Here is a 25,236-nt window from a genome sequence, read left to right on the forward strand (position 1 = left end):
TTTTTTTGTCTTTTGTCTTTTTAGGGCTGCACCCGCAGCATATGGAGGTTCCCAGGCTAGGGGTCTAATCAGAGCTGTAGCTGCCAGCCTTTGCCACAGCCACAGCAACCCCAGATCTAAGCCGCGTCTGTAACCTACACCACAGCTCACGGCAACACCAGATCCTTAACCCACTGAGCGAGGCCAGGGATTGAACCTGTGTCTTCATGGTTCCTAGTCGGATTCGTTTCTGCTGTGCTATGCCAGGAACTCCTGCATATACTTTTTTTTTGTGTGTGTCTTTTTGCCATTTCTGGGCCGTTCCCGGGCATATGGAGGTTCCCAGGCTAGGGCTGAATTGGAGCTGTAGCCGCTGGCCTACACCACAGCCATAGCAACGCGGGCTCCGAGCCGCGTCTGTGACCTACACCACAGCTCAAGGCAACACTGGATCCTTAACCCACTGAGCAAGGGCAGGGACCAAACCCGCGACCTCATGGTTCCTAGTCGGATTCATTAACCACTGCGCCACGCCGGGAACTCCCTGCATATACTTTTTAAGGTAATGAAATAACTTTAACTCTTTCCCAGAAAGAAAAAGAGACATTTGTATTTACATTGTATATCGAAGGCAACAACTACATTTTTATACAGGTAAAGAAAGAGTTTCTGACTTTTTAAAAAGCAAATGCATACATTAATCTTCCTGCTGCCTAAACCAGTACCTGCCATGTAGTATGTGCTCAATAAAAGGTATACATTGTAAAAGGAATCAGTGAGTCACTGTGGTCCTTATTCATGCCAACACCCTTCTCCCATCAGTCAAAGGTATCTTGTTAGTTCTATTCTCAATTAACACTTGGAGCATTATACTCTTTGCACAAAGCATCTGGAACAAGTTTGTTCAAAGAGCTTATTCTACTGATTTCTTCAATTTTTTGTTCATGTTTTGGTTATCATTGAAAATCCATGTTGGGTTGCTTTTGGATTTCTAGTCATTGACACTAATTCAAAGAAATGTTATGCTGACATACTTTTTCATACGTTCACAAGTTGCTTATCAACTTAGATTACAAAACCCCAAGGGGAGAAAAAAAATATGATGGGCCTTTAATATTCATGAACAGTTTGAGGCACTGTAAACCATACCTGGAACATTCTGAATGATATTCGCCACTAAGGCACTAAAATGGCATCGTATATCCTTCAGGGTGTCAGAGTCTTTTTCATTTTCTGCTTCCAGGAGTTGTCTAGTTAAATCTACATATTCCAATAAAGTGTTGTTGAGGAAGTGTGTTTCACTATCAAGGCCACCACTTGCACTGAAAATATTGAAGAAAAGACATGGTAAAGATAATGTGATTTTAAGTTATAACTTAAGTCAAAATAGATTCCTAATAATCAAAATCAGAATAATATATATTAAACTTTGCATAGTCAAATTTAATTTAATATGCAAAAAAAAAGAATGAACAGGATTTTGGCTTACACCACACAGTGCTTCATAATTAAGGAACTGCAACTCAATTTGTATTATTCATTTCCATATCCAACTTTAATCACCTATGGCGAGTTGTAAATATTATTCTCTCTCCATCAAAATATAGTGCTTTTTTGAAATAAAGAAATAAGAACACATATGGGAAAGGGAGGATCAGATTATAAGGTAGAAAGAGGAAAGGCTAATTCTATATATTTGCATAGTTGCCCTGCAAATTCATATTATACTTTTAGCATAATCAATTAAATACCCATTAGGTACTTATTCCCAGCAAGATTCCAGGATAGATATTACTGGGGATACAAAAGTATGAGAATTCAAGTAAGAGTGCTGGTTTAAAAATCTGCCATCTAGAGTTCCCGATGTGGCTCAGCAGGTTACGAACCCAACTAATGTCCATGAGAATGTGGGTTCGATCCCTGGCCTCGCTCAGTGGACTAAGGGTCTGGTGTTGCCAAAAGCTGTGGTGTAGGTCACAGACATGGCTCGGATCTGGCGCTGCTGTGGCTGTGGCATAGGCCTGCAACTGCACAGCTTAGATTTGACCACTAGCTTGGGAACTTCCATATGCTGCAGGTGCAGCCCTAAAAAACAAAAAACAATAAAATCTGTCTACACCCTGGTACTTGCCTCAAGTACATCTACAATAAGGCTCTCTTTGGAGAATCCTGGTGGCTCCATGGGTTATGGACCCAGCATTGCCACTGCTGTTGCCAAGGGTTTGATGCCTAGCCCAGGAACTTGCACATGACACAGGAATGGTGGGAAAAAAACTCTCTTTGAAGCTGGGCTCCTGGGTCTGGAGCCCAATGACTGCATGAAGGTTATTTGGTTAAGTCACAAGTCTGGGATTCCAGTCTTATTCCACTGGTGAGTAAGCAGGTGTGACCCACAGCTACTTTAGAGCACTTTAGTTATTTGGTTAATTTTTCCTTGTTTTATTTGTAAAGTACCTCTAAAAATATATAATTTTTAACGTAAAAATATTCTTTTAATAGCTGTGAATAGTTTTTTATACATATCCTAAATCCATGAGAATAAGAGTAAGGGATCACAACGATACAGCATGTTAAAAATAATAGTCAATGGAGTTCCCGTCGTGGCGCAGTGGTTAACGAATCTGACTAGGAACCATGAGGTTGCGGGTTTGGTCCCTGCCCTTGCTCAGTGGGTTAATGATCCGGCGTTGCCGTGAGCTGTGGTGTAGGTTGCAGACGCGGCTCGGATCCTGAGTTGCTGTGGCTCTGGTGTAGGCCGGTGGCTACAGCTCCGATTCAACCCCTAGCCTGGGAACCTCCATATGCTGCGGGAGCAGCCCAAGAAATAGCAACAACAACAACAACAACAACAAAAAAGACAAAAACAAACAAAAAAAAGTCAAAAATAGGTTGAATGAATTCACAATGAATTTTTTCCTTTATTCCTTAAACAAATGTTTTTAAACTCTGGGTCATGATTTCTTTTTTTCTTTCTTTTTTTGGTCTTTTTGCCATTTCTTGGGCCGCTCCCACAGCATATGGAGGTTCCCAGGCTAGGGGTCTAATTGGAGCTTTAGCTGCCAGCCTTTGCCAGAGCCACAGCAACGCGGGATCTGAGCCGCGTCTGCAACCTACACCACAGCTCATGGCAATGTCGGATCCTTAACCCACTGAGCAAGGGTAGGGATCGAACTCGCAACCTCATGGTTCCTAGTCGGATTCATTAACCACTGCGCCACGATGGGAACTCCTGGGTCATGATTTCTTAGTTGGCTGGGAAACCAATTAAGTAGACTGTAACAGAACAAAACAGCCACTCATTTAACAAATATTCACTGACTACCTACTATGTATCAGGCACAGAGGACCACCTGGGTGAAGAAAAACAAAGACCCCTGCCTTCTTGCGATTCAGAATTCATCCTTTTTTCCTTAACCAAAAAGTACAAAGTCCATAATAGTGATAACTTCATATTGATTTCTCTTGAAAAAGAAAATCCAAAAACAAAACATGCAACTGTGTTCAAAACCATTACTGCTGAAAAGTGAGTCCACCTTTTGTGGTTAAGTTTCAAAATTCAACATCTTGCAGTTCCCCAAACAATACCATTCAGATTCCTCATTCGCTAACATTACATTAGAAGCAGTCGAAAATGGAAGAAAAAAAAAATTCAGATGTGTATTAGGTTAATTTTTTGCATTGAGCTCAGCAAGTGTCAAATTTGCTTTGGCTAACTTCTAGTTTGATTTTTGTGAAGGATTAAAAAAAGTGATGTTTCCTTTTTCTTTATTTTCACTTGATTTTCATTTACTGTAAGAGAATAGTAAATCAAGGGTTTAAATTCTCTTTAAAAGCACTATATTTTGAAAGCACTTGTCAAAAGCATTCTATGCCAATTTTGAAAGATGTTAGGTACACTTGAGAAATAAATGATTGTGACAAATGGTAAAGTAACAATAAATACCACACTTGTTGGATTATTAATACTTTTTCCCCAGGAACTTTTTACAGTTACCTTTTTTCAAAATGGTCAGGTTCATTTTTTTTTTTTTCTTTTTGCTTTGTAGGGCCACACCTGCGGCATATGGAGGTTCCCATGCTAGGGGTCAAATCGGAGCCACAGCTGCCAGCCTACACCACAGCCACAGCAATGCCAGATCTGAGCCATGTCTGCAATCCACAACACAGCTCACAGCAACGCCGGATCCTTAACCCACTGAGCGAGGCCAGGGATCGAACCTGCAACCTCATGGTTTCTAGTTGGATTCGTTTCCACTGCGCCACAATGGGAACTCCAGTGTTTGTTTCTTTATCGATGGCCAGGCAACATCATTACTTTCCCAGAGAAAGAGTTGTATCTCAACATAAAGCTGATGAAATTATCCTCAAGGGGCTATTCTTAGTGTTGAGATGCCTTTACTCCAACAATCATCTTAGGTTCTACATTTTTATTTGTGTAGGGTGGAAACAGTGAGGAATTATGTTTATGGATTTCATAATTTTCCCGAGCATGATAGATTAACAGTTGATTGAAATAATTTGCAAACTTTATAATGTTTAGCCTTTAAATACATGACTTTAACAACTCCAGAAGCAAAAGATCCTAAGGACAAAGTGAAACATAGTTAACTCAGTCACACACACACACACACACAAACACACACACACACACACACACACACACACACGTTACTATCCACTAGCCAAGATTACAACATCCCGGGAAATAGCAAAACCATAGGAACATTATACCCAATTTTTGTCTAAAGCAAAAATCTGTACCAGTGGCAGATCTTCAGTACATTTTTTAGCCAAGGTTTAATGAACCACATGCATCTTTGGTAAATAGTGTTTATAGTGGTGCAGGTTTTTGCTGTTGCTAAGGTGTTTTTCTGTTTTTATATTTTTCATAAGAGAAAAAAAACATGTTCTTTAATCATCCCAAAATTTTAAACATCAAAATCCAGTACTGACCTGTGACTGATGACACCAGCATCTGCCAGCAGTTCAAATATTCGTACCAGCTGTACTCGTAAAATATCTCGACGCCTGCGCCGTTTCATGTTCTATCCCAAAGAGACAAAGATGTTAATGAAAGATCCTTTGAGAAAGCTGACAGGAAACTTGCTGGTGGAACTTGTAAAGAATGATGTGAATTGGAGTTCCCGTTGTGGCTCAGTGGTTAACGAATCCGACTAGGAACCATGAGGTTGTGGGTTCGATCCCTGGCTTGCTCAGTGGGTTAAGGATCCGGCGTTGCCATGAACTGTGGTGTAGGTCACAGACACAGCTCAGATCCCGTGTTGCTGTGGCTCTGGTGTAAACCGGTGGCTACATCTCCGATTCAACCCCTAGCCTGGGAACCTCCATATGCCACGGGAGCGGCCCTAGAAAAGGCAAAAAAACAAACAAAAAAAAAGAATGATGTGAATGTCTTAATTTGAGGGGGGGCCCTCATTATTTTGCTTAATGGATGGAGATTTCAGGCACTCTGGTGGCTTATCATGTCAAAAAGGTTATGTGTGGATAGTTTGACATTAATGAGCCCAATACAATCAGATGACATTTTATGCAGAAATAACACTTATGAGGGGAGATGATAAAAGGAACTAAAACATTTTAGGTTAGGTTTGCTAATCCGACAACCTCAGAGGAATTGAAACAGTTCCTCTTTGGATGATGAAGGGTCCCTAAGACACTCCCAAGAGTATGACTGAAGAACAGGGACAATATCACAAAGAAACAGAAACCCCACAGATTTTGCTCAGGCCATGGTTTTTTCACTCAACAGTGAATTCTGACACACAAAAATACAAATAAAACTAAACTTCTTGGAGTTCCCGTTGTGGCTCAGCAGGTTAAGGACCAAACATCATGTATGTGAAGATGCAGGTTCAATCCCTGACCTTGCTCAGTGGGTTAAGGACCCTGCATTGTGGCAAGCTGCAGCGTAGGTTGCAGATGAGCTCCGATCTGGTGCTGCTGTAGCTGTGGCCTGCAGCTGCAGTTCCGATTTGACCTCTGGCCTGGGAACTTCCATGTGTTGCAAGTGTGGCAGTTAAAAAAAAAAAAATCTGTATTTCTTCGATTGTTATGGTAGGAATAAATATGTTTTCTTACTAGGGCCAAAGTACTAATGCTTAGAATAATAGCTGTGACATCTCAACTTGATTCTGCTTCTAACAGGAACTCATATAAAAGTAAGATAGAATTCATCTCTTAAATCCTTTCTTCTGGAACTCATTATTTCACAATATAATTTTCATAACACAAGGCCATTAAAAGTTAGTCTTTCACTTTCGTGTCCACAATCCAGTTTTCTGCCTTCGAAAAGCAGGTCAATTTGTGGATAAACCAGTTCATTAAATTTACTGTTTCTTTTAGCTCATGAAGTTTACCGCAATTCATCTTGAATGAAATGGTTCCTCAACAATCTCTGTGGATTTCTCAAAGTTTTAGTTGACCTGTTTTCAGTTTGTCTCCATAGAAAGACTGTGCGTCTAATGCTCTCAAAATAAATTTCACATTTAAGGCATGTCACTGTACACACCTACTCACTTGCTATGATGATTTTCCCCCCTAAAATTCACTGCTACTCTAACAAATCATTTTGCACTGTAACCACCATGACGATTCTGAAACAAAAATATAATCAATTACAAAATGGAGGAAAATAAAAAAAAAATAAAAAAATAAAAATTAAAAAATTTAAAAAAATAAAAAAAATTTAAAAATTAAAAAAATAAAAAATAAAAATAAAAATAAAATAAAAACAAAAAAACAAAATGGAGATAACATCAGACTCATTTAAGGTGCTTAAAAAAAAACAAAAACAGATTTCTGGGCTCCACTTCAGAGATTCTCATTTCACCAGGCCCAGAAAACTATAATTTTTTAGCAAGCTCTCCAGCTAATTCTTAGATTCCACTGCCATACAGGGAACACTAGTGTGCTGGATAAAATAAAACCAGGATCCTTTCATGATACAGTTCCTTTCTTACCTTCTAGCCTAACATTGAATCAGCTTCCCCATAATTACAAATAAAAATTTGCAATGTGCAATTTTTTAAAGTTTGCAAATGCTGTTCCTCTACTTAGACTGTATTTCTCTCGCTTGTCCACTGGGGACGGTGCTTCAAAAATTCACTACAAGGAGGTCTCACTGTGGCTCAGCAGTTAATGAACCTGACTAGCATTCATGAGGACATGGGTTCGATCCCTGGCCTTGCTCAATGGGTTAAGGATCTGGTTGATCTGATTGCCATGAGCTGTGGTGTAGGTTGCAGACGTGCCTTGGATCCTGTGTTGCTGTGGCTGAGGTGTAGGCCAGCAGCTACAGCTCCGATTGGACCCCTAGCCTGGGAACCTCCCTATGCTGTGGGTGCGGACCTAAAAAGACAAAAAGACCAAAAAAAAAAAAATCACCACAAATGTCAATGCTTCAACTACAAAGTGTTCTCTTACTCCATAGGCAGAATCAGAGGCTTTCTTCGTATACTTTATATAACCCTTTACCTATGACTTTATTTAAATACATGATACATTGTTATAATTATCGTTTATATATCATTTGTCCCACAAGGCCTGTGGTTTCTGCAAGTTGCTCAGAACCAGATGTGTAGATATGGGGATCCAGACCTGAGGTTGGCACAATACAGCCCTTAGGCCAGATCTGGACCACTGCTGCCTGGAATTGCAAAATAGAGCTTTACTGGAATATAGGACCACACCCACTGGCATAGTTGTTTATGCAGCAAAACTGAGTAGTTGCCGTAGAGAAATGATGGCCTGCAAAGCTAGAAATTCTATTTGGTCATTTACAAAGGTTAACAGACTTCAACCCAGATGCTGAGCATTCTGACCATTCTCACTTCAGCTACATCAATGTAATATCTGTATTGCAGAATGGGTTTCTAAGTAAGACCGCTAATGGGGGGATAAAGAGTTTTATTTGTTTTAACCTTTTTTTTTTAAACAATGTTTGCCCATTATTCTACTGGGTTGTTCATTTTCTTATTGATTTTATTTTATTTTTTTTTTTCCTGGACCAGTGATTTAACCTGTGCCACAGCAGCAACCTGAGCCACCGCAGTGACAGTGGTGATCCTTAACCCTCTGTGCCACAAGGGAACATTATATATATTTTTACGTGGAAAATATTTTCAACATAATATATATTTTTATATATTTATATATTTTTTAAATGTTGAAAACTGTACTGGACTTATTTATTTACTTCTGAATGCCTAACTTTTGTTCCTATTATATAGAATATAGAAGCCAATTTTAAGTGTTTGCCAAATAAATTTTTTTTTTTTTTGTCTTTTTGCCATTTCTTGGGCCGCTCCCACGGCATATGGAGGTTCCCAGGCTAGGGGTCTAATCGGAGCTGTAGCCACCGGTCCAGGCCAGAGCCACAGCAACGCGGGATCTGAGCCGAGTCTGCGACCTATACCACAGCTCACAGTAATACCATATCCTTAACCCACTGAGCAAGGCCAGGGATCGAACCCGCAACCTCATGGTTCCTAGTCGGATTCGTTAACCACTGTGCCACGACGGGAACTCCAAATAAATATTTAATGATAGAAACCTACACAGCTTACCTCTGGCCTTCGTTCAAGTGCTTCTTTAATTATGGGATGTAATTCTTCTATTAGTTCCCTAGAAGAAAAATGGTATACATTCTTTTAATTAACAGCTAAACAGATATAGCCTGACATGTGGAAATTACATGTAAATATTAATATGACGATCTAAACTGACAAGGGTTAACCCTAGTACTACTGTTTTAAACACAATTTTTATTGTTTTGTTTTGGTTGTGAAATAACACATGTACTCTGTAGAATATCTGGAAAACAGGAAAAAATGGTATAGGCCACTTACTCTAATTTGAAGAGATAAATACTATCTGTTCAATCATTTTCCAGCCCACATGCATTTTACATAGTTTAAACCTTAACATATATGTCTCCTTTGTTTCCTTAATACTAGCACAATCACTTTCACATGTTAATTAATAATACTCTAGTATTAGGTTGGATATGATTTCCTAACCATGTCCAGTTATAACTGATTCAATACATTTTATCTAATTTCTGGACTTTCCGACATGGTTCAGCGGTAATGAACACGACTAATAATCGTGAGGATGTGGGTTCGATCCCTGGCCTTGCTCAGTAGGTTAAGAATCCAGTGTTGCCATGAGCTGCAGTGTAGGTCGCAGACCCAGCTCGGATGTGGCATTGCTGTGGCTGTGGCATAGGCTGTCAGCTACAGCTCCGATTTGACCCCTAGCCTGGGAACATCCACATGCCACAGGTGCAGCGTAGGAAAGACAAACAACAACAAAATTTTATCTAATTTTTAAAATTATACATACTGCCCAGTAAACACCTTTGTAAATTAATCTCTGACTTCATTTTTTTATTATCTCCTTAGTATTAATTTTTACCAGTAAAATTAATGGGTCAAAAGGTATGAACCACATGAAAATAATCTTTTTTTTTTGGCTTATATCCTGATTTTAGGTTGCAAATGTACTCACTGTACAAAATTTGGAAAATACAAAAAAAAAGAAAATAAAATCCACCCACAATTTCATCATGTATAGGAATTATTGCAGAAATTTAAAGTATATGCCTCAGAATTGTTTCTATTTATGGAAATTTTTTTTAAAGAAATTGAGATCGTTTATACATCCCATTTTTTTCTGTAAGCACAAGAGTGTATTTATTTGTCATAAAATAATCTTCCAAAACTTCATTTATAATGAACACCATCCCACACCTATAGACATAGTACAATTCATTGGCCTATTTTCTGTTGTACATGTTATTTTGGAAACAAAACATCAAACATCACCTCATATCAATATAGGACAATCTCAAAAGAATAAATTCAGCATCCAGCAGGCAATAACAAAACAGACCTTCAGGTAAAAATGAAGTATTTGCTTTATGGCTCTCAAAAACATCAAGAATGATATAAAATATGTATATACATTTCTTTTAAGAAAAGTCATTTCCTTGAACAAGAAGGGGAAAAACTATAGTTTTAAGCAATACATTAACATTATAAATTAATAGAACCACTGCATAATCTAAATAAATTGGATAGGAAAAAATTAAAGTTTCCCATGGCATTTTATAATTTCTAGAACAAATTTATGTATAATTATATATTTGACTTTCATAATTGTTCTTTGAAGAAAATAGGGTAAATCTTATTTGCTCAATCAAAATGAGGAAATGAAGGCTCAAATAAAAGAAATGTTTTGTTAAATGTACGTGGCTAATTAACTATCCTAATAATAAGTGCTCTACCTCACCTGCTCTCCTAGTAGCCACATTTACTCCTGGAGCACATAGAGAAGACAAAGAAAGATAATTACCTAAACGCTCCTGGGTTGGTCCTGCCAAGACCTAGAACAAGGGATTCTGTGATTTCCATGCTCTCAGAGCGCATCATTGGAACTATGTGCTTAAACAAGGATGAAGGGGATGGGACGCCAATAATCTGGAAAAGATAAATTATATTTTTAGCAGCACTAATGAGAGTACAGCCAACTAAATAATTTGACGTTTTAACAGTATCTGTCAAGGACAATGGATAGATGAGTTTAGAATGAATGGTGCTTCAAGATTTGCTTGTGGTATACATGAGCTAAAAAGGTTATGTGATTTATCCAGTGGTTCTCGCTCACTGCCAGTTTGTTAACAGAACAGGATTTGCAGGTCTCTTAATTTCTTACAGAAACTCACCATCGTTTTATAGGCCACCTCCCTCCATTAATCTGTTTCTTTTGATACGTAAAAATGAGTTAAAAAAAAAAAAACTTCTAAAAGAGTTATCAGTGGAGTTCCCATTGTGCCTTAGTGGTTAACAAACCTGACTAGTATTCAAGAGGATGTGGGTTTGATCCCTGGCCTCGTTCAGTGGGTTAAGGATCTGGTGTTGCCGTGAGCTGTGGTGTAGGTCAGACTCAGACCTGGCAGTGCTGTGGCTGTGGTGTAGGCTGGCAGCTGTAGCTCTGATCTGACTCCTTACCTGGGAACTTCCATATGCTGTGGGTGCAGCCATAAAAAGACAAACAAACAAACAAACAAAAAACCCAGAAAAATTTAAATAAATAAATAAAAGAGTCATCAGTGTTAAAGTGAGACACCCAGCTGTTAGGGTTTGTCAATTTCTTTGAACCACCAGGTGATATTCTGTGTCATATCATGAAGACTCTATTGCTGTTTTTAATCAACTTATTTGGACCACTACATAATTTGGGGAAATTCTAAAATCAAAACTTTATATACCATTGATTCCAACGAAACTCATAAAGATCGTAATGGGACTTCTTGAACTATAGTCAAAATCAGTCCAAGTAACTAATAAACATTTCAGTCAAGTGACTTCGTGGTCCGGTTAACACATGACATTTATAAGGCCATTCAGACTCAGTGGCAGACCTGGAAAACTCACTTTTGAATCAATGCTGTAGCCGCTATCGGGGGTGGACGCCAGCGTCTCGGGAGGAGAACACCTCACAGAACCTGCAGATGCTGAAGATGATGAGGATGTGGCTGCACTGCAGCAAAGAAGCAGGTAGTTTCTCCACAGGCCAATGTATGAGTCACTGCTTGTGGTAGTATTTACTTTCTTAGCATTGATGGGGCTACTGAAAAGAAAAAAAAAAAAAAAGAAAAACAAGTAGACATAAATAACACAACCCATTTTGAAGTTTGTTTTTTTAACTAATGCTAAATTTCTATCCATTTAGGGGAGATATTAGTTTATAGTTTTTATTACTACTTCTACGAAGTCTTTGTGGAATGAGATACAATGAATAAAATATTGGATTGAAAATTAAAACATATTACAGGATCATTTTGATATAGCTATTATTTCTATCACTACAGTTTAAAATAGTATCTCAGGTTGGGCGAGGGGAGAGGAGTGGGTTGGACTGGGAGTTTGGGGTTGGTAGATGCAAACTATAGCCTTTGGAGTGGCTAAGCAATGAGATTTTGCTCTTTAGCACAGGGAACTGTATCTAATCACTTATGATAGAACATGATGGAGGATAATGTGAGAAAAAGAGTGTGTGTATATATATGGATAATTGGGTCACTTTTCTGTACAGCGGAAATTGAAAATTGATAGAACATTGTAAATCAACTATGATTAAAAAAAGAAAAAAAGAAAAAAATTTTACCTGGTCACATTTATATTATAAATGCTCAATGTAGGGCAAAAGTGAAAACAAAATGAAAATTACCTTTACCTACATCAAAATAAGCAGTGAATATTCTTCCACACAACTTCAATTCAATACATATTTATAAAGGCATGAATCTATCTCATTTAAGTTATAAAAATCTAATCATACTGTTTCTTTAGTTTTGTACCTGCTTTTTATACTTAACATATGCTTTAAATCTCGTCCATGTGCTTTAATACCCTTTCATGACATTTTTTTTTTTTGGTCTTTTTTTTAGGGCCATACCCATGGCGTATGTAGTTCCCAGGCTAGGGGTCCAATTTGGAGCCGTAGTCTCCAGCCTACACCACAGTCACAGCAACGCAGGATCCAAGCCAAGTGTGTGACCTACACCATAGCTCATGACAACGCTGGATCCTTAACCCACTGAGCAAGGTCAGGGATCCAACCCGAGTCCTCATGTATGCTAGTCGGGTTCGTTACCCGCTGAGATGGGAACTCCATACTGTTTCTTTTGTTTCATACCTGCTTTTTATACTTAACATATGCTTTAAATATCGTCCATGAGCTTTTAATACCCTTTTATGACATCTTTTTTGATGACGGAATGCTATATCACAGAGATTATCATGAGGTATACAGCCACACTTTTAGAGTTGGATATTTTAGCTAATAGAAAATTTTCCATAATACACACAGCACTATGCATTTGAATATATGAAAAATTATAATGAAAGTTTATATTCTTGGGTAAATTCCTGAAACAGGAATTGCAGTCAAAAGAATATCTGTACTTTTAAGGATTCTGTTAGATTTCTGTCTGGAAAGATTAGACCAATAAAATTCTTCAGAACAATTCCATAAATCTTTATAAACACAAAAATTCCATTAGGATCGAGGACTGAGAGCAAACAAAATTATACTAAATTATCTCAGTCTTCAATAGATTTATAGTATATTAGGATAAGCAATCCCTACACACCACTTCATTAATTCATCAATAGTCTCTTAAGTATTTTATTTTATTTATTTTTTTGTCTTTGTCTTTTTAGGGCTGCATCCGTGGCATATGGAGGTTCCCAGGCTAGGGGTCTAGTCGGAGCTACAGCAACACCAGATCCAAGCTGCGTCTGTGACCTACACCACAGCTCATGGCAAATCTGGATCCTTAACCCACTGAGCGAGGCCAGCGATCGAACCCACAACCTCATGGTTCCTAGTTGGATTTGTTTCCGCTGTGCCATGATGGGAACTCCGTCTCTTGGTATTTTAAAGAGCACAGTGATAATAGTACAAACAAACCCAAAAACCTATAAAAAAAAAAAATCACTGTCATCCTGTGTGCTGTGGGAGATACATGATACAGAAGTAAAATACTGTCAGATGGTATTAAGTTTGATGAAGAAAACAGAGAAGAAAGGTGATACAGGGAATGGAGGTAGGCAGGGGCTTATAATTTCAAATGTGGTAATTAAGGGAAACTAAATAAGTTCATAAGTGTTATACAAGGTGGTGAGTGTTCATTAAAAGTATAGCATCCACAACCCAACTGAAAATTGGGCAGAAGACCAAGACATTTCTCCAAAGAAGACATACGGATGGCCAAAAGGGACATGAAAAATTGCTCAACATCGCTAATTACTAGATAAATGCAAATCAAAACTACTATGAGGTACCACCTCACACCAGTCAGAATGGCCATCATTAACAAGTCAACAAGTAACAAATGCTAGAGAGGGTATGGAGAAAAGGGAACCCTCCTACACTGTTGGTGGGAATGTAAATTGGTACAATCACTATGGAAAGCAGTCTGGAGATACCTCAGAAAACTAAATATAGAATTACCATATGACCCAGCAATGCCACTCCTGGGCATATTATCTGGACAAAATATTCATTCAAAAAGATACATGCACCCCTATGTTCATTGCAGCACTATTCACAATAGCTAAGACATGGAAACAACCTAAATGTCCATCGATAGATGAAGGGATTAAGAAGATGTGGTATATATACACAATGGAATACTACTCAGCCATAAAAAAGACAAAATAATGCCATTTGCAACAATGTGATTGCAACTAGAGATTCTCATACTATGTGAAGTCAGAAAGACAAAAACAAATACCATATATCACTTACATGTGTAATCTAAAATATGACAAAAATAATCCCATCTACAAAACAAAGACAGACCATGGCAATGGAGAACAGATTTATGGTTGTCAGGGGGAGGGAGTGGGATGGATGGAGAGTTTGGGGGTGGAGGATGCAACCTGTTACATTTGGAATGGATGAGCAATGGGGTCCTACTGTACAGCACAGGGAAATGTGTGTGATTGGGTCACTTTGCTGTACAATGGAAATTGCAGAAACATTATAAATCAACTATAATTTAATTGAAAAAAGCATCCAATACACAATATCTGAGAATCTAAATAGATAATATAATTCTGCTTTGGAATTATGAGAAGGGCATAAAAATAAAGTGGAATTTGCAATGTGTCAGATGTGGGCATACAGAGGAAAAGAAAATAAAAGGCATTCTAGGTTCATGTGGAAAAAAAGTCATGGAATAGATGTGGCAGATCACATTTAGTGAATTTTGAGAGGTTTTTGGTTCCAACACAGAGTCTATGGATGTCGATGACAGAAAGTAAGGGGAACAGACTGGAGGAGCCAGGTTTGTGGCACCTTTAATTACTTAATTAATTCTTTTTAATCCGCAGCTATAGCTGCTGTCCTATACCACAGTCACAGCCACAGCAACATGGGATCTGAGCCACGGCTGCGACCTACACTACAGCTCATGGCAACGCCAGATCCTTAACCCATTGAGCGAGGCCGGGGATCGAACCTACAACCTCATGGATACTAGTCAGATTCGTTTCTGCTAAGCCATGACAGGAACTCTGTGTGGCACCTTTAATGTGAGCCTGAGATGTTAAGTTTATCCAGATGTTGGGTTTATATGAACAAAGTTATATGATGAGACGACTCATTACATGCCATTAGATCAATGGCATATTGGATAAGGTGAAATCAGGAACCCCAAATCAGGGTCACAAATTCTCTCCTATATTTAAGAGCAAGACAAAACTGCAGCTTATAAAGCCGTGGTCAACTCTCCATCACATCACCAGTTACTCTAACTCTTTACCATTAGTCTCAGAACCACAACTGAATGCCATTATCAGCAGATGGCCTTCCTTTCAATGTTGTCATGCAAAGTAAGGTCAACGAGCTTGGTTTGTCTTAACCTCTCACTTTTTTTTTTTTTTTTGCTTTTTAGGGCCGGATCTGCAGTGTCTGAAGGTTCCCAGGCTAGGTGTCAAATTGGAGCTGCAGCTGCCGGCCTATACCATCACCTCAGCCATAGCAACGCAGGATCTGAGCTGAGTCTGCAGCCCACACCACAGCTCATGGCAACCCCAGATCCTTAACCCACTGAGTGAGACCAGGGATCGAACCCACATCCTCATGGTTCCTAGTCAGATTCATTTCCACTGCATCACAATGGGAACTCCCTTTACTTCTCACTTTTTAGCTACAAACTTATCTATATCCACATCCATACTCCATATTCCTCTTCAGACCCTTTCCTCATTAATTCTTTCATTCAATACAGATTCACTGGACACCAACTATGCACCCAGCAGTGCAGAGTTAAATAAATTAACTATTACAATTTGGTGAGACCACATTACCTAAAAAGAATGGAAGGATTATGAGACTATAATCTCTACAAATTTCATCTCACCCCTTTGCACCCCAGTACATTATGGCATGTCATTTATGCGATTCCCAATTTGTAGAACTTATCAAATGCACACAGTATGAAGGCTGGCAGCCTATACATTTTCGGATTTATGCTAGGAAAATAACTTACTTTATATCAACTTGTGGGGATAATAACTGAAGTCTTGTATAGGCGAACATCCAAGCATAGCTCACAGCTGTAGGGCAGTGTTTTGGAAGGTTTTCTTGCTTTAAAAAACTGGAGAGACTTATAATCCATGGATCTTGGCCTTGGGTCACATGTGCAAATATCCATATGTGTGATGGACTAATCACATCAAACTGGTGGCTAATAGGAGAGGAGTTCCATTCTGCTAATGTCAGTAAATCTATTGAGCTAGGGCAATATAACAAAGTAGTCTATAAAGAGAAAAAAACAAAACAAAGCAAAAACAATTGATTATTGCATATTTCAACAACTTTCAAAATTTTCCCATATAAATGCTTTAAACTATATGTGGCCTATTGGTAGTTTCTAGAACCGAGGGTCTTAAACTGGGGTACTATGAGGGCCAAGGTACATGTAAGGGAGAATTCCTGAAATTGCAAATAAGGTTTGTGCGCACACAGGTACATGCAATTTTCTGGAGATTCCATAGTTTTTATTAGTCTCAAAAAGATGTATAAATCAAAGAAGGTTAAGAGCCACCACTTATATAAATCATGTAGGAATATGCAACTTTCATAGCCACACTGAAACCACCAGAGAATTCAAAAATAAACCATTAACTTTCAGGCTGATGTACCCTATCTATGCAGATGTGGAACAGACTGGAAAATGGGAGCCTCTCCAAAGGCACAAATTCTCACTATTTTCTCAATATTCAAAGCTCTTAAGCTAAAGAGATAAAGACGTACTTTCAGAGCAAATTATTAATGATTTAAACAACAGAATGACAACAAAACAACAAAAGATGGAGTCTTAAAGTGAACAGAGGCCCAATTCACTCAATTATTCAACAAATATTCATAAAGTATCCGCTCTGAGCCAGGCACAGCTTTAGGTACAACAAGAGAGTCATCCATTTCTCTTCTTGTTCGCCAATTCATAATTAATAACCTAAAACAGAATTCTTCAAATTGCACGGATTTATAACCGTCTCTTAGGTTTATAAAATTCTGTTATTATCTCTCTTGGTCACACATAACTGAAGAATTGGAAGAGCCAAGTGTTACATGGAAAGCACAGAAACCTCTTGTGCAAGGATTCCAAAACAAGAAGAAAAGTGATTTCAAGTAGTAAAGCTTCTTAGTTATCCTTCCATCAGTTTTGCAATCTTTTTTTTTTTTTTTTGGTCTATTTGTCTTTTTAGGGCCACACTCGCGGCATATGGAGGTTCCCAGGCTAGGGGTTGAATAGGAGCTGTAGCTGCTGGCCTACACCACAGCCACAGCAACATGGGATCTGAGCAGTGTCTGCAACCTATACCACAGCTCAGGGCAACGCCGGATCCTTAACCCACAGAGAGAGGCCAGGGATTGAACCCGAATCCTCATGGATCCTGGTCAGGTTTGTTACCACTGATCCATGATGGGAACTCCTATTTTTTTTTTTTTTATCTTTAAAGAACTTCACCGTTTTCAAAAATATATTCTAAGGAATGACGTTTGTAAGAAGAAAATTCACATATGTATATACATATGTCTTAGGTTCCAAAATAAGACTGAATAGCATGAAATCCTTATAGTTACCTGATCGGCCCCAGTGAGATGGATGAAGCTCTCAAGAATGGATGGGCTCAGCCTGTCCATCACATCTATGGCTAATTCATCATCACCCTACAAAAAAAGACATCGCATGTCTAAAAAAGTTAGGAATGTTTAAGGAAAAATCATGTCATTTGCAGCAACATGGATGGAACTAGAGATTCTCACACTAAGAGAAGCAAGCCAGAAAGAGAAAGACAAATACCATATGATATCACTTATATGTGGAGTCTAAAATATGGCACAAATGATCTATCTACCAAACAGAAACAGATCATGGACGTGAAGGGCAGACCTGGGGGGGGAAAAGACAGAGAGAGATGGACAGGAAGTTTAGGCTTGGTAGATGCAGACTGTTACATTTACAATGGGTGGGTGATGGGGTGCTGATGTACAGCACAGGGAACTATGTCCAGTTTCCTGAGTTAGAACATGATGGAAAATGGGGAAAAAAAAAAAAGAACATGTGCATATGGGTGGTGGCTAAGTCACTTTTCTGTACAGCAGAAACTGAAAAAACACTGTAAATCAACTATACTTTAACACAAATTTTTTAAAATAAAAAACTTTTTTTTTTTTTGCCTTTTCTAGGGCCGCTCCTGCGGCACATGGAGGTTCCCAGGCTAGGGGTCGAATTGGAGCTGGAGCCTCCGGCCCACGCCAGAGCCACAGCAATACCAGATCCGAGCCGTGTCTGTGACCTACACCACAGCTCATGGGAACGCCAGGTCCTTAACCCACTGAGCAAGGCCAGGGATTGAACCTGCAACCTCATGGTTCCTAGTCGGATTTGTTAACCACTGAGCCACGACGGGAACTCCTAAAAAACATTTTTAAAAATTAAAAAAAAAAAAACAAAAAAAACCAGCACAACCTAGGTAAACATTAAACACTCACTTTAGCCCTATTTTTCTATTTGTTACAAATGGAAATGAGGGCAGGTGGGTTAGCTTAGATACACTATCAAAATGATCTTGTTATAAAGTAAGTTATACCTGGATAGTAAAAAACAGAAATGGAATAAGAAGGGACAAAAGGAGAGAGCTGAAGTGCTTTCATTAGATAGCTGAATGAAATAGCCAGTCTTACCTTAGGTATTTCCAAAAGTGCAAATAAAGCCCGTATTTCTCGAAGGACGCTGACGGCTAACCTCCTGGTGGCAGGTCGACTGCTACAGAGAGTGACAAGTGCAAACCCTTCGACCACATGGAACACACTGGAGTACGGGCTCCTTTCCAGAGGAGGGGGATGAGACGCTCCATTAAGCACGCCATGCTTGAAAAAGAAACACAAGTTAAAAAAAGACATACGTAGAGACATCCCAGTAGAACAATAAAGATTAAAGCAAATCATCAAAATTATGGCTACAGTTCTACCTCAGCTCAAGCCATTTTTAATTTTTTTTTCCTTTTTAGGGCCGCACCTGCGGTACATGGAGGTTCCGGGCTAGGGGTCAAATCGGAGCTGCAGCTGCCAGTTTACACCACAGCCAGAGCCACATGGGATCTGAGCTGCATCTGCAACCTACACTGCAACTTGCAGCAACACTGGATCCTTAACCCACTGAGTGAGGCCAGCGATCAAATCGTCATGGATACTAATCAGGTTTTGAACTCGCTGAGCCACAATGGGAATTCCTCAAGCCATGGAAAATGCATTTAATTTATAAAAATGTCATAGTTACACAGTGAAAAAAGCATTTACTTGGCAGTTTAAACAGGAACTCTGTACCTGTTCTATCATTCTCTGGCTACATAAAAGCCTTACAGCTGACAACTGCCATTGGTCTAACATTTCTAGGTGGGAAATGAAGGGAGTGGATTGTATCTTTTGGATTCAAAGTGTGGACCAGCAGTGTGGCATCACCTAGGAGCTTGTTAAAGAGAGAGAGATTCCCAGGTCCCTGGTGATTTGTAGGCTCATTAAAGGCTGAGAAGCTGGGCTGGCTTAGATGATCCAGTTCTAACAGTCCAAGGTTCTAAGGCTTTACATAACCATAAATCAATTTGAGGATGGCTAAGAAGCACACATACTGTATAAGTGAAACAGGGACTGGTGCCTTTGACAAAACAATCAAATAACTCAACTGGAAGACTACCAAAATTTTTCTATTACATCAGCTTTAAATATACTGGACACAACCTAAATATGAGCTAGAATTGCCTCTACTTTCTAATGTTTATTCAAAATCATAACCAGGAGTTCCCATCGTGGCTCAGTGGTTCACGAACCCGACTAGGCTCCATGAGGATACAGGTTCGATCCCTGGCCTCACTCAGTGGCTTAAGGATCCGGCATGGCCATGAGCTGTGGTATAGATGGCAGACGTGGCTTGGATCTGGTGGTGGTGTGGCTGTGGCATAGGCCGGCAGCTGTAGCTCTGATTCAAGAAGATTCCCTAGCCTGGGAACCTTCATATGCCCTAAAAAGCAAAAAATGAAACAAAACAATAGAATTGTAACCAAAGCAAGAAGGTAGGAAAGATTAGACACACAAATGTAGTATATTTAATATATAAACTACAGGAAAGTTTAAGGGATTAGGAACACCTTGAAAGGGAATGAAAATAATCAAACTTTCAATTTTCGAGAAAGTCAATCTGTCTTAACATTAGTGGTCACAGACCACTGACCACAGGCAGAGGGACATCATGAAGGAGTTTGGTACCTGTGAGTCCTGGGTTTTGTTATGCATTTGGGTTGCTTGTTTCCATTGATTTATTAACTGTACCAACATCTTTACAGCATTATCAAGAAGCGTGGGATGGACATCCGTCACTTCACGAACAATAAAATAAACAAATCCTGAAAGAACATCTTCCCGCCAATCTGGAAAATCAAGCATTAGTGCCTGCAGAGTATTGAAAGCCAGAGCACGCAGTTCTTCATCCATATGAATTGTGAGCCTACCAAGAACAAAATTCCATTAGCGAACCTCAAAAACCTTCCCAATAGTTCTTTACCTAAAACTGAAAACTAAGCCCTTAAAAATATGTCCTCTCAATTGATTTGTAAGAAGTATGAGGATAGGAACCAATGTTCACCTTTGATGCTATATATTCGCCCTTATGCTAGTCCATATTCACTTAATTTCATATATCAATCTATGAATATTATTGCTATTTTTACTATAAATCAGAACATGTTTGATCATAATTCATACGTACTTTAGAAAACAGAGTGACAAATCAGAACTAAAGAAAATTCTTTAATCCTTAAAGTACTGTTATGTTATCCTAATAATCAATCAAAAATTATATCCAATCATATAATACCTCAGCACCAGCTCACATTTATTTAGTGCTTCACTAACGCTGGATAGGACATGATTTACCTCTATCATTCCTTTCACGCTGCGGAAGTTACAGTTAAATATAAGATGCCTGTCTGATTGTAAAGTGAGAAATACAACACATCAAGATGGCATCAATTTAAAAGAAGTAATTTCTGAAGGTGAGAATGAGGATAAATTTAAGAGAAACATCACAAATGCCATGAGTTTAGAAAAAAAGGTGGGAAAAAATGTGTTTAACACATAAGACTTTTAAAAGAGTTTAAATAAATTATAGGAGAGGCCATATAGAATTCCCTTTAAAGACATCAAAAGAGTATGAGGACATGAGCGTAGTATTAGCAAGAGGATTTCAAGAAAATCATAAAAGATGGCTGTGGCGGTGACACTACCAACATAAAATGCTTTGTGAGTAAGAGTTTCTGTTGGGGGGCTGAAGAGGATTCTTTTTGTGATTGACCATCAAGACCCATGTATCAGAGTTAGAAACAGCCTGGATGAATAAGTAGGTAATATTTAAGATATGCCACAATTACATGCTTGGGCAGCTGGGAAGATAGAGTGATCCCCAGCGACAGAGGAGGAAACCAGTGATTTAGGTGAGAAGAGCTATCAAAGGCTTCGCCCTGCTGGACTCAGTTCTGGTCTCCACTAAGCCACCCTTCAAGGGACAAGGAGACCAAAGAGAAAAAGTACTATAGCAGATAGACTCGGGGAGCAAGCCACGAGGCAGCAGCAAAGAATATCAGAAATATCATATGGGGTCAGATCAAGGGTCTCTAGCTCAGTATTCTATCTCTGATAGTGGCATCACGGAGATAATGTGGGAAAGGAGAGTGGCTGACTCCTTGCTGCTGGCTTTATGGGTCATTTCAACATTGCTTAAATCCATGAATTTAAGTGTGGGTCAGGGGATAGAGGCATGATGAGAACAATGGGGGCTGGCTGATCTAAGGCAGGACAACTAATTAACCTTCCTTAGAGAAAGCAGACAGGTCTGCAAATTTACAATGTATGTTTGCTTGCTTTATTTCTAAGTAAAGAAGATTTAGACATCTATCATTTGGAATTGTGATGTGAGTAGGAAGTAGGAGTAGGAAGTGAAATAAGCAGACCCTAGTACCTTTCCTCCTGTGGAAATAAATTAATGAGTAGTGAATATCACAGGGGAAATAAGCAAAGTAAAGAGCAAAGCAAACTGCCGATCACTGTTCAGAGGTCTGCTCTTCTCCTAGGCTCCTCCATCCCATGCCTTGGTAGATGCAATTTCATTTTGGTGAGGGATACAGATTGTTACCCACAAAGATGTAGGTGACTTATATGGAGGTGCAGGGAGTAAGAGTAGAACTGAACAATAGTTGTTTCCTGCTTTCCCAAGCAATACCACTGTAAATTACAACTTATTTTCCCTTCCTAATGCTGCCAGGAAGTTTGTAACCATGCAGTCTAATTTACAGCAAGACTTAAGAGACGGAGTGGAAGGGGATGAACTTATCTCATGGAGCAAAGTTTTAAAGTAACCCCTTTCTTCTCAAAATCCTTAAAGAGACCAATATCATTCAGCCTCTGATTGCAACCTGCAACAGATGAGGATAGGAAGTGTGTGCGAAATGCTAGGTGTTTTCAGGAAGGAGGTGGGAGTTCACGCTGTGGCTCAATGGGTTATGAACCTGACTAGTATCCATGAGGGTGAGGGTTCAATCCCTGGCCCTGCTTAGTGGGTTAAAGATCCAGTGTTGCTGTGAGCTGTGGTGTAGGTCACAGACGCAGCTTGTATCTGGCGTTGATGTGGCTGTGGTGTAGGCTGGTGGCTGCAGCTCGGATTTGATCCCTAGCCTGGGAACGTCTGTATGCCACAAGAGCAGCCATCAAAAAAAAAAAAGGAGGTGGAAAAGGTTGGTGGTTAACTGTTTATTCATTGTGAATTTAACTGAAGACTTAGTAATAAGTGCCTGGCAAGCTGGAAACATCTTTCAATAAGGTCAAGTATCACTGATCTATAATATATAATAGTCTTGGTACTTGGTTTTCCATTTAGGATGGGGGCCAGCATAGCTCAAGGGCCAAATCCAGGCTTCACAGGTAGCTACTTTTTACATCCAGAGATAAGTAGCTGTGACAAAAACCACAGAGCTTGCAAATCTTGAAATATTTACTATCTGGCCCTTTCAGAAAAAAGTGCTAACCTCTTACCTAAAGTGAATCCCCAACTGTGTCAACACAGCAGTTTTTCAAAAGGCCATCACTTCAACCTAGAATTAGTTTTGGCAGCTAGTATTTAAGCCTGACGTCATGTTATTTATTCTTTTTTTCTTTTTGCTTTTTTAAGGGCCGCATTCATGGCACATGGAGGTTCCCAGGCTAAGGATCGAATCGGAGCTGCAGCTGCTGGCCTACTCTACAGCCACAGCAACAGCAACCCCAGATTGAGCCACATCTGCGACCTACACTGCAGCTTGTGGCAATGCGAGATCCTTAACCAAGTGCGGAGGCCAGGGATCAAACCCCCATCCTTATGGATACTGTTTGGGTTCTTAATCTGCTGAGCCACAATGGGAACTCCAATTTATTCATTTTATAGAGTCTAACAGAGGAACGAGATAAAGACTTGAACCCTACAGGCTCTATAATAAAAGAAAAAAAGTGAGACCTGGCGACCAAGCTCGGTTCCAAAGAAATGACTGTGGAAGTTAATACAGTAATTAATTGCCTAATGAGTATTATCACATATTGATTATGCTCATACATTAAGGGACATAACGTGTTATATAAATCCCAAGAAACAGTACTAGATGGAAAGGCAAGCGATTTAAAAATGGGATTTGTAGGAGAATCCAGAAGAACTTTGAAAGTTAAGAAATAAGTGGGGAGAATAAAAGACAAAAACGGGAGTTTGGAAAGTAATCAAATACAGGATTAAAAATGTCTTTATCACTACTTTTTTTGGCGATAATAGTAACAGAGTGTATTAGAAATGGACAGAGACTGAAAGAAAGAAAAGTGAACATAGTAAACAGGAATTCTCATTTACCTTGCTAACAATTCAATGAGGTCAGTTCTGCTCATACCATCAGGAATCAGCCTTGGAATAGCAGCAATACAAGTTCTAAACAAATCAATTTTGGGTTTTCTTTCCCCCCTAAAAAAAAAAAACACAAACAACAAACACACACACATAAGACTCAATTAAGAAGTATCTTACGTACATCAAGACAATGAAAGTAAATGTGAAAAAATTATTACAGAAAGTATGAGCCCACCTCCAAAAGTTTAATGTATTTAGTGTAAAAAGAGCACATATAAATTCAGTAGATAATTATCAGTTTATACATGAAGAAAACGATAGACAGCTAATTCAGGAAAAAAACACAACTAGCGAGCCAAAAAAAAAAAAGGTTTTCGGTAATTAGAAAACAAGCAGAACAGCAATTATGTTTAAATAATAAACATTATTGAAGTAAATTATTTATAGTTGTTTCAAATAAAATTACATATAATTTAAATAGTTAACCTTTGATAATATTTAATTATTATAAACAAAAATAACATTGCCTTTATTAAATAATCAAATAGTTATTTGGGGGGAACCTCTAAAATTAACAAAAATTTTTCTTTTGTTTAGTATCATCTAGTAACAAGGTCTTAGAAAACAGACATTTTCATATACCACTCCTGGCATTGTTTGTTCTTGGCTTTTTATTTTAATTCAGAATGCACACACATTCAAATAAGCATTATTTGTATTTTTTATGTAATAGAATATGTGAAGTTTTGAAAACCTTGGTTCCTAAGGAGGCTAGATACAATTTAATTCCTCTGTATTTTCAATGACTTTTTTTTTTTTTTTTTTTTGCTATTTATTGGGCCGCTCCTGCGGTATATGGAGATTCCCAGGCTAGGGGTCTAATTGGAGCTGTAGCCACCGGTCCAGGCCAGAGCCACAGCAACGCGGGATCTGAGGCATGTCTGCAACCTAAACCACAGCTCACAGCAATGCCGGATCCTTAACCCACTGAGCAAGGCCAAGGAGCAAACCCGCAACCTCATGGTTCCTAGTCAGATTCGTTAACCACTGAGCCACGACGGGAACTCTGATTTTATTACTTATTTAAAATAGCTAACCTTTTATATCCTGGTTTTTATTTTGGTCTCTACTTCAAGATGAAGCTGTTAATTTATTTTTCCCAAATTGGTCTCAGTTGGCCCAAGAAAATATTTCTTATATAGAGAAGAAATTGGGAGTTCCCGTTGTGGCTCAGTGGTTAG

The 25,236-nt window shown here is 38.8% G+C and overlaps 1 protein-coding gene across 5 annotated transcripts in view; it reads right to left on the bottom strand.

Moving 5' to 3' along the window:
* The window catches only part of FRYL (FRY like transcription coactivator), a 309,775-nt gene that overhangs the window by 85,415 nt on the left and 199,124 nt on the right, over positions 1 to 25,236 (bottom strand). For all 5 annotated transcript variants that reach the window (XM_047799032.1, XM_047799033.1, XM_047799030.1 and 2 more), the window contains 10 exons: positions 24,002 to 24,109; positions 20,347 to 20,584; positions 18,769 to 18,954; positions 17,665 to 17,751; positions 16,064 to 16,332; positions 11,436 to 11,631; positions 10,354 to 10,478; positions 8,565 to 8,622; positions 4,933 to 5,024; positions 1,129 to 1,301 (listed from right to left, as the gene is read on the bottom strand). In XM_047799032.1, the coding sequence (XP_047654988.1) occupies positions 1,129 to 1,301; positions 4,933 to 5,024; positions 8,565 to 8,622; positions 10,354 to 10,478; positions 11,436 to 11,631; positions 16,064 to 16,332; positions 17,665 to 17,751; positions 18,769 to 18,954; positions 20,347 to 20,584; positions 24,002 to 24,109 (1,532 nt within the window). The remainder of the gene's footprint in view (positions 1 to 1,128; positions 1,302 to 4,932; positions 5,025 to 8,564; positions 8,623 to 10,353; positions 10,479 to 11,435; positions 11,632 to 16,063; positions 16,333 to 17,664; positions 17,752 to 18,768; positions 18,955 to 20,346; positions 20,585 to 24,001; positions 24,110 to 25,236) is intronic.

The sequence above is a fragment of the Phacochoerus africanus genome, chromosome 10, assembly GCF_016906955.1.
Source record: "Phacochoerus africanus isolate WHEZ1 chromosome 10, ROS_Pafr_v1, whole genome shotgun sequence".
NCBI classification, from domain to species: Eukaryota; Metazoa; Chordata; class Mammalia; order Artiodactyla; family Suidae; genus Phacochoerus; species Phacochoerus africanus.